This window comes from Bacidia gigantensis (genome assembly GCF_019456465.1).
Source record: "Bacidia gigantensis strain McMullin 20006 chromosome Unknown contig_180, whole genome shotgun sequence".
NCBI lineage: Eukaryota > Fungi > Ascomycota > Lecanoromycetes > Lecanorales > Ramalinaceae > Bacidia > Bacidia gigantensis.
The window spans coordinates 2,632,474-2,642,704 of NW_025408596.1; the positions used below are offsets into that span (position 1 = coordinate 2,632,474).

The 10,231-nt window shown below is 29.2% G+C and overlaps 2 protein-coding genes across 2 annotated transcripts; both read right to left on the reverse strand.

Moving 5' to 3' along the window:
* Positions 1–571: 571 nt before the first annotated feature.
* KY384_003726 (uncharacterized protein) lies at positions 572–1,191 on the reverse strand (the record flags this gene model as incomplete). Its single annotated transcript, XM_044812239.1, has 3 exons — positions 572–748; positions 816–986; positions 1,054–1,191. The coding sequence occupies 3 exons, from the start codon at positions 1,189–1,191 to the stop codon at positions 572–574; spliced, it is 486 nt and encodes a 161-aa protein (XP_044671372.1).
* Positions 1,192–1,849: 658 nt separating this feature from the next.
* KY384_003727 (uncharacterized protein) lies at positions 1,850–4,251 on the reverse strand (the record flags this gene model as incomplete). The annotated part of the gene is made up of 3 exons (XM_044812240.1): positions 1,850–2,977; positions 3,027–4,071; positions 4,127–4,251. 3 exons carry the CDS (start codon positions 4,249–4,251, stop codon positions 1,850–1,852), a joined length of 2,298 nt encoding a protein of 765 aa, XP_044671373.1.
* Positions 4,252–10,231: the final 5,980 nt, after the last annotated feature.

The following is a 10,231-nucleotide window of genomic DNA, read 5'->3' on the forward strand; positions in this document are numbered from 1 at the left end:
AGAACAGATGGCTTCACCCAAGGGGTAGACCTGGTCGTCTACAAGCATTATCATAGCCATCAGAATTTCATCATCAACAAAAAGGCCTGCTCTTTCTCTTGCTCCCCGTCCTGCCTTTTCTTCCTTCTATCTTTCTACCCTCTCTCTCCGCTTAAAATCAATTTATAATCCTATTGTGAATCATTTCATGGAAAAGTCGCGTTATAGTTTGCAATGGGTCAAAAGTTCAAATCTATGGCTTCAGGGTTGTTAGGTTAGTAATGCATGGAAAAACCCACTATGACCTTGCCATTCCGCTCCGTAATCACGGAAAAGTCCTTGGATTGAAAAATATGGATTTGCATTCATTTGATCTTTCTTGAGCTTCTGATTTGCAATCTCCATGCATGCGCCTGAGGTTGTTCTTCGTTCTCCGTCTGTGATTGAATTGCATCATTCTCCGCGCAAATTCGCCCAACGCCATGCATAAAGCTCCGCATCATAGCCTCCATTCTCATGCAGCTGAATGTAGGGACTGTAAGTGAGAAGACTGGGGATGACGATCTTCGTTGAGGACAGCAATGCCGCCCCTTTAACGATCCTCAGCCCACTCATTCTCACGGCGAATCTGGTCCTCCTCCTCGGGCGTGAAGTCGTTCTGGATGTTGAATGTCTTGCGGATCTCCTCAGGTGACTTGCCCTTGATCATGTTGGCAACCGTCTTGCAGCCGACGTCGAGTAGTGCTTTGATATCGAGGTAATTTGCGGCCTTTTGGCACATTTTAGTTAGCGATGACACTTGGAAGGTAAAATCGTACAGAAGATAGAATACATACCAAAATGATCTCGAATAACATCTCTTGATCAACCTGCATGAACTTTTGGTCCCATTCATCGATGTCCGTTGACTTCTTGCGCGAGTCGTTCTCATCCTCGTTGGCGGCAGGGGGGTCGTCCTTGTGATGCTTGCACCAGTCGATGACCTTGTTCAACACAGCTTCATTGACCTTGAGAGGCGTTAGCTAAGCTAGGAAGACACGGAGCCAAGGTTGTACTTGCGTTAGGAATGGGGACGGCTTCGGCGACGGCTTGATCGCCGATATCCTCCATCATGTTTTTAATGAGAACGGAGCGTTCAGCAACGACACGATCCACGGTAAGTTCGATTCCATCAGAGCTCTGAAGCTTGATCTGTTGAGGTTCAGCAGACATGATGTAAGCTGAAAGCGAGACGGTGGGTGTTGAAGGGAAAGTCGAGAGCGTTTCGCAGGGACTGTATGGTTCTACTTTCAAAGTTCTGGTGGATGGTGGATGATTGATGATGGATGGTGGATGAGGTAGAAGCGTTGTAGACGGAAGAAGAGAGGGGTCTTAAGTATTGGAAAGATCCAAGGTGTTACAATCGATGTGGGAAGTGAACAAGGGCAACTAGGACAAGGCAGAAGTGTCCTAGCGCCACCAAAAGCCTCCCGTCTTCATTGGACGCTAGCCGGCACGACATTCTTCCACTTGTTATTTCACACCTGCTGCCTCTTTGTTCTACGTGAAATCGGACACGATGCACCTTCTACCGTAGTACACATCGCATCGGCTTAGACGTAAGCTGTAGGACTGAGTGTCAACTATGGATAACGAGATAGGGTCTTCTATAATAATAGCAGGGTTCCTGGAAGCCCCACCCCTCTGTTTGCTTGCTGAAGAACTTTGTTTCTTAGAAAAGTTTGCGCCCAATTGTTCCAATAACGCCACGCTTCATGACTTTGTTCCGACGCTGCTATGCCATGCTTGTATCATACCATTGGCCTGTGCTTGTGCTTGAGCTCAGGTTGCCACCCCAATGCGATGTCAATTCAGCCTACCATCGTTGAGGCTAATCCTGACCACTCGTTCCAACACCTTTGGATCGTACTTGTTTGACCAACTTTGATAGCGATCCAAAGTCACCCCCTTTTCTGCCTTCCGGGGCTGGCTGTGCGCTCTCGTTGTCTGCAGCTCCTTTTGTCACTTGGTCAACATCCTGAAGGCCCTGCTCTAATTCGCTTTCTTCGTCATCTGCAACAGCAACATCGTCGGCGGCTTTTGACTGAGCAGCTTCAATAACCTTTGTGAAGCCGCCCAGAGACCTGGAAATAGATTGGCTGGCCCCTGAAATCAGACCGTGGTCTTTCAGAGAATGCTCCAACCTTTCCACTCTCCTTGTCAAGAACAGCGTTGCCGATCTACCTTGTTGCGCGCGTAGGCGCTCAACCTCCTTCCGATAAGCGGTTTCGTAGATGTCGATATCCGCCGCTGGTGGAGACTCGCTGACCGCTGGTGGCGAGGGTGGGCGTGAAGAAGCCGTAGGTCCAAGATTCAGGTACAGATGATCTTCAAGGGGGTCATGCGCGTGGCCTTTGCCATGGTGTTGGTTTAAGGGGAAAGTGGCGGAGTGGATGATACGATGCGATCTTGGCTCTGCATCAAGCTCACGCTTAAGATTCGTCGAACCTGGGTCGCTTGGCCGTTTTGGTGTTGACCAAGTAGGGCTCTTCGTCAATGAGATCTTGGTATCTTCCCTATCGGCTGTGGAGCCTTGCTTGCTACCTAGATCAATGTCTCGATGTAAGCCTTCTGTTACCAGCGCTGTCTCTATCGGGCGCCGATCGTGAGCGTCCATACTTCGCGTTTTGTGGATCAAAGACGGCTTTTGGAATCCCTCATCATCCATGGAAAGTGGAGGCTGAACAATCCTATGGTCGCGTCCCAAGATGCCGTCAAAGACCGGCGGTCTTTTCTTAGCAATTGCTTTTTTGAACTTTTTCACAGCTTTCATCTGAGCGTCGTTTAACAAGGATTTAGATTCCTGAATCTTGGTGCTTACCAAGACGACGACGTTATTGAGATTGCCTGTAATTGCATGGTCCTTCTCCTCCTGTGTTGGAGGTTCCACCATGTTAATTGTGTTTTCCTTGGCAGATAGCAAAGGGTCTTTGCCACCTTTCGTCACCCATGGGTGTTCCTATGAAGGTGTCACTATCTTTGAGGCCTCATAGAAGTGGCAAACTTACTCTCAGCTCGTCCATCGTTATACGGCTGGACGGATCCTTGTCGAGTAGTCTGCGTATGATGTCTTTAAGGTTGTCATCAATCTTAATTGTATCTGAGAACTCGATTTCATCGCCTTGTATCGATTCGTAAAGTCGTAACACGCTCGCCTCTTGAAAAGGTAGACAGCCAAATATCAGGCAGTATAAAGTGACACCCATCGACCAGATATCTGCTGCTTTACCAGACACATCGCCGTGTTTAGCAACGCAAAGCTCCGGTGGTAGGAATGCAGGCGAACCTGCTTCCTTCGCAACCTTCATCTCCGATTGCTTTTCGAACATTTCAGAAACTCCAAAATCTACGATCTTGAGAACGTCGTCTTCTGTAAGCAGCAAGTTGTCAGGTTTGATATCACGATGTATAACACCTTGCGCATGCAGATATTCAATGCCCAGTATCAAATCACGAAACCAGCAGCGGCAACTCTCTGCGTCATACGGATCCGCTATTTCATCAACTCCAACCTTCATTATCACGCCTTTCTTGCACATTTCGAGTACCATGTAAAGCGAGTCTTCCGAGGGATCATCGAGGACCTCGATGAGTGCTACCAAATTTCCATGGTTCAACTTTTTCATGATGGCAATTTCCTCGTTGATTAAGTATAGCGGATTGCCAGCTTCCGCCGACTCTTCAAGGTCTGCAGTCGACTGCCGATGAATAATTGCACTGAATCCAAGCCCTGATGCAATTGCCCCTTTCTGGCGGGCTGCGTGCGGCCTTCGGAGGATGTTCGACTGTGCGCGCCGACGCAGCCTTGATTTGGAAAATTCTTTGACTGCATATTCGTTCCCATACTGGTCGGCGGCAAGATGGACTGCCCCAAAAGAACCCCGACCGATTTCCTGCTTGACTATGTATTGATTAATTCGATGTATTGCACCCCCACCTTCGTCTTGGCTGTTTGTGTATTCGGAACGGGCATGCAGTGTCTCTTTCACTGCTCGAGGATTGGACTGATTGCGGCGATGATGTCTCAAGGGACTTTCGTACGCTGGTGCAGATCTTTACCACACACAGTCAACATGGATTTACAATTGGTGATCACCGGATGGCATACACATGTCTAATATTAGTGGGCCTGGGGTCTTGGCCCGACTTGTGAAGATCGACTGCAATCCCTTGAGAGGGTAATATTCCTGCGTCTTCTTCTTTAGACCTCTGAGATGTGTTTTCAGAGGTCATGATGATAGGTTGATGGAGGTTTCTCTTGTCAGTCTAGGTCAATTGCATCGTTTCAATTTGACTCAGCCTTTCACCATGGAAGTTGTCTCCATAAGCTTTAGACCCCCTGCTTAGGGGGAACTAGCGCCCTTACAGGGGCCTTCCAGGCTTCCCCTGCAGGGGGTCTGCACCAGAAAGTCTAAGAATCCTGTATTTTTAATTAATAATACTAAGGCTATATTAAAAGAAAAAAATATTAAAGTATAAAATATTATTTTTTTAAAGTATAAAAAACTTATATTTTATATTTACTTTAAAAATTATTAATAAAATTTTATTTAAATTTAAATTAATATTTAAACTTATTATTAATATAATTTATAAATTTAATTTATAATATATACTTTATAAATAATTTTTTTTTATTTCTATTTAAAAACTAAATAATATTTTAATAATATTTTAATAAAATTTTAAATAATAAAATATTAAATAAATAAAATTTATTTATTTATTTAAATATTATATTAATATTTTATTTTTTATTATATTTATATTTTAAATAATTTATTAAAAAGTTTTACTTTTTATTATTTTATTTAAATATTATTAATATTTTTTTATATTTATTAATTATATTAATAAAAAATATATTTAAAATTATAAGTAAAAGAAATATATTTTATAAATTTTAAATATTTAATTTAAATATTTTATTTTAAATTTAGAGTATTTTTAAAAAATATATAATATTTTAATATAAAAATAACTTTAATAAAAAATTTTTTTTTTAATTTATATTTATAATAATTATTTTATTTAAATATATTATTAAATAATAGCTTAATAATTTTAAAAAAATTATAATTTAAATTTTTTTTAAATTTTTAAAGTTGAAAATTATAATATTATTATATTTAAATTTATAAATAATTTTTATAAAATTATTTAAAATAAGTTTAAAAAAAATTTAAAATTATTATTATTTATTACTTTTATTATTACTAAAATATAATAAATTAATATTAAATTATTATTTTAAAAATTAATATAATATATAAAATAATTAATATTTATTTATTTTTTTTAATTTTTTAACTTTTTCTTTTATATAAACTTTTTTTATATTTATATTATAGATTTAAATAATAAAATACTAAATTAAAAATACTAATTTTTAAATATTTTAACTTAATAATCTAGTTTTAATTTATTAATATTTAATAATAAATTTTATTTTTAAATAAATAAAGCTTTATATTCTAAAAATTATTTTTTATTATAAATTTTTATTATTTAATTTTAATATATTTAATAATAATAAAATTTATTTTTTAATTTAATTATTTTTTAATTTAATTATTAATATAAATATAAATAATATTTTCTATAATAAACTTAATAAAATTTTTATAAAAAGCTATAAACTAAATATTATAATTTATATATTAAATTTATTTAATATATTACTATTATAAATAATATTTATATATATAATTTATAATTAACCTAACTTTATTATTTAAATATTCCTACTTTTATTTTATTTTTTATTTACTTATTAAATTATATTTAAAGTATAAAAAATTTAGAAATTAAATATTATTTTAAAAAGTATAAAAATAATTTAATAGAAAATAAAAATATGTATTTATAAACTTCAATAGACTATATAGGCCGTGCTAGGGAACACTGTAGCTAGTAGTACTTTTCTTATAAATAGATTTTATATTAAAGTACTAGTAAATATAGTACTCCCTAGTATAGCCTATATAGTTATAATTCTCTCTAAGTATTATTATTATATATAATACTATTAATACTATCTTTAAATATATTATTATATATATATAAATAGCTATCTTTAAGTAACTTAAATAAATAATTAGATTTTATTAAAAAGCTAAATTTAATTTAATTTCAAATATTTAAAAATATTTCTAAATTAGACTTATAAACTTATTTATATATTACTACTAAATATACTATATTTATAATCTATAGTATATAAGTATTAGTTAGATTAAAGCTTAAACTAACTTAATTATAGTTTATTTAAGTTTTATAGTAAAATATTTATATTATTATTTTTTTATTAATAGTACCCTTATTATAATATATAGTTTTAATCCTTTTTATATAATTAACCTTTACAATAACTATTTATTATTATTACTTACTAGTTAACCTCTTACAACTTTAATAAGCAAGGCCTACTTCTTAAATTACTAGAAACTTTACTTATTATTAATAATTTTCTAAGTTAGGCTAAAGTACTATATATAGCTATTTTCCTTTAGCTTATATTTCTTTATAAAGCTTACTTATATAATATTTATTTTTATTTTATTATTATATCTAGTAACTTGAAAAATAAAGTATTTAATATTAAAACTATTTATAAGCTCCCTTTCTTCTTAAAATATTAAAATATATTATAAGTATACTATTTCCTATAATATATTAGCTTTAAAATAGATATACTTTAAGACTTTTACTTATAAATACACTTGTTATACTAGCAATTTATATATAAGGATAAGGTTAAAGGTTAACTTCTTAAGGCTTTAAGAAGTCTAAATTAAGCTATTATAAAGTTAGAATCTTAAGTTTAAACAATAGCGTAAGTATATATTAATAAACTATTATTAAGACTTTTTTATTTTATATCTATATACTTAGGCTCCTTAGGAGCATTTAAACCGCTCTTATTATATATAAATTAAATTATCCTATATTATAAATACTCTAGTATTTCCTTATTCTTACCTACTATATTACTATTATCTATATCTATATAAAAGTCCCGCTATTCCTATTATTAATTAGTTTTTTACTAATATATTAAAATATAAGGAATACTTATATTACCTATACCCTTACTTATATCCTTACTATCCTTAGAATTGGGCTCCCTTTCTAACTTATTTAAACTATTACTAATTTTTTTTTATTATCTTTAGTTTTAAGTATAATACCTTTAAATTAGTTAATTCTCTTATTTAAAATAACCTAGATAAATATTTATTAAAAAATAGACTACTTTATTTAGCTTTCTCTTATATCCTTCTAAGCTTCTATATAATACTAGTTAGCGCAGCTTTGAATATAAAAAAATAAATATTTTATTATTAGAAATATTTAAACTTAAAAAAAAACTACTTCCTTAAAACCTATTTAGAAATCCTAAATAGTTATATAAAGTATTATATATAGTAACTAGATTAAAAGTAGTCGGATTAGGTTAAATAAATACGCTATTATAGGTGTAAAACCTATAGTATATTTAGGTTTAGTAAAAAACAAGTTTTTAAACATTTTTATAATAATATTACTAAGGAATCTATACTTTTTTTTTATATTTCTAAGCTATAGCAAATTAGTATAAATATACTAATATTTAAACTTTAAAAAACAATTTATAATAATAGTATAATTTATAAAGTTAATGTCCTTAGTAACTATCTATTATTTTTTAATAATTAGCTCTATTATACTTTTAGAAATTAAATTTTTTATTTTATTAAAAGTATAATAATTCTTAATAATATATTATATTCGAATTATTAATTTTGCTTTAATTTTACTAAGCTTATTAAAAATCTAAAAAATAGCTAATTATTAACTATATTTATAAATAACGCTAGTAATAATATACTTTCTATACTTTAGTTAAGTTAAGTTTTAAATTAATATTATTATTTAATTTATTTAAGTTAGCGTTTAACTTAAATACTATCTCTTTTTATATTAATTATATAAGTTTATCTAGTCTTATTTTATTATTTAAATCTATTTATAGTAATATTTTAAGATTTAAAGCTTTAGCTATAATCTTTACTTTAAGTAAAAGAATTAAATTTATAAGAATTTTTTTATATCTAGTATTAATAAATATAATTCTCTCCTAATAATATATATTAGTTTATAAATAGTATTATTATTTATTGCCCCAAGCTTTTAAATTAAAATAATATTATATATTAATATTTTAGGAATTAATATTTAATAATAAAAAAAAATTACTATTATATAAAGAAATATTATTATAAAAAGCAAAAGAGCAAGCTTAGCTAGATAAGCTTAAATTATTATATAATAATAACTAGCGGCCCAATAAAGCTTTACTACCGCCTAAGGGTTACTAATAATAAAATTTAAAAAAAGGTATATCTAAGAATATTTCTAATTATTTTCTATATTAATAAGGTAATTCAACTTAATAAGGCAGCCTTTTTTACTATATGAGATATAACTATTAAATATAAAAGCTACCTATTTCTATTAGAAGTTATATTTACTTTATTAAGTTTTTTTTAACTTAAAGATATATTAATAAGATTATCGTTTTTATACTTATTAGCTAAGCTATACTCTTTAGTATAATTATTACTATATAAAGGGTTATTTTATTAATTACTAGAATACTATTAATATAATTAATATATATTAGAAAAAAAGGTAAAAGTAATATATTTCTCTAGAAACCCTATAATGTTTATAAGTATTAAATATTATTATATAGTTTTTTATACTTAATAAAAATAGAATACTAGCTATAATTAACTAAAGTTAAAAGTAAAAAAAAATAACTAAAAAGAAAAAGATAGCAAATAAAAAGAATATAAAAATAGTTTTAATATATCTTATTTACTTCCTTAATCTAGTTTAAATACTAAGAATTTAAAATTAATACTAAAAATCTAAAATTGATACTAAAGCTTTAAAATTAATATTAAAGCTTGAAATTAAAATTGTATAAAATTTAGAGGTTTATTAAATATATCTTTAACCTAAACTAAAGGCGTTTAAAGCTTATAACTATTTTTAGAATAAGATTAATATTTAATATTAATATATAAAGTTATTTTACCTATAGCTTTATTAAAAAGAAACCTAGCTTATTAAAGTTTATTATAAGCTACTAACTCTCTATAACTAAAAGATTTATTTTCTTTATTATAATATAAAAGTATATAGTAAATTTCTAATATTGCTAACCTAACTAGTAGACCTGCTAAATAAATAAATAGAAAATAATCTAAAAAAAAACTATATTATATTGTAATTTAAGCCCCTAAAATAAATACTTATATTAGGAGTCTTTTCTTAAGTATTAAGCTTTTTACTAAGTTAAAGGCTTCTATTACCTAGATTTTTATTATCTTCTATAGTAGATATTACTCTTATTATATTATGTTCTTTTTTTTACTTTATTTGCTTTTACTTTAATTCTTTTTTTATTTAATATTTTTTAATATAAATATTAAAAAAAAATAGTAATAGTATAGCCTTAATAAGTTCTAGTTCTTTTTAAGTATACTATAATTTATTAAAAGTTAACTTTAAATCCTTATATTAATAAAGTCTATTTAATAGCTATATCTTTAAGCCTAATAAAAAAGGGGTTAAAGGCCTTCTATATAATAATACTTCTTTAACTAAAGTAGCTTACTGCTATTTAAATTGCGGCAGTACTGCTTTAAATTCAAGCTTAAGCTTTTGCTTTAAAGCTTAAGCAAAGTATTAAATAATAGGATTTAATATAGAAATACTAAGACTTAGAGTAAAGAAGCTAAGTAGCTTACTAGCTTTTAAAATTTCCTAATATATATTCTTTATAGCTTAATTAGTAATAGAAAGTAATATAGGCCTATTATTATTAATTCTTACTTATAAATCTTCTTAAGCAGCTTAAGCTAAACTAAACTAAAGGGTAGCTAAAACACTAGGTATATAATACTATAAAAACTGTCTTAAACTAGCTTGAATTTAAATATTAAATTTAATATTAAATTTAAAAATTAATATATTTTAGATATCCTCTAGCGAAAACGCAAAGTAAGTAAATTTTAGTTAAAGATTAATTCTATTTTATTACTAATACTATCTTTATATCTCAAAATTATATATTTTCTATAGGCCTTTAAATAGCTACTCCTTACTATATTTAATTATATTAATCTTAATTAATAAAATTATTAATATAAAAATAATCTTT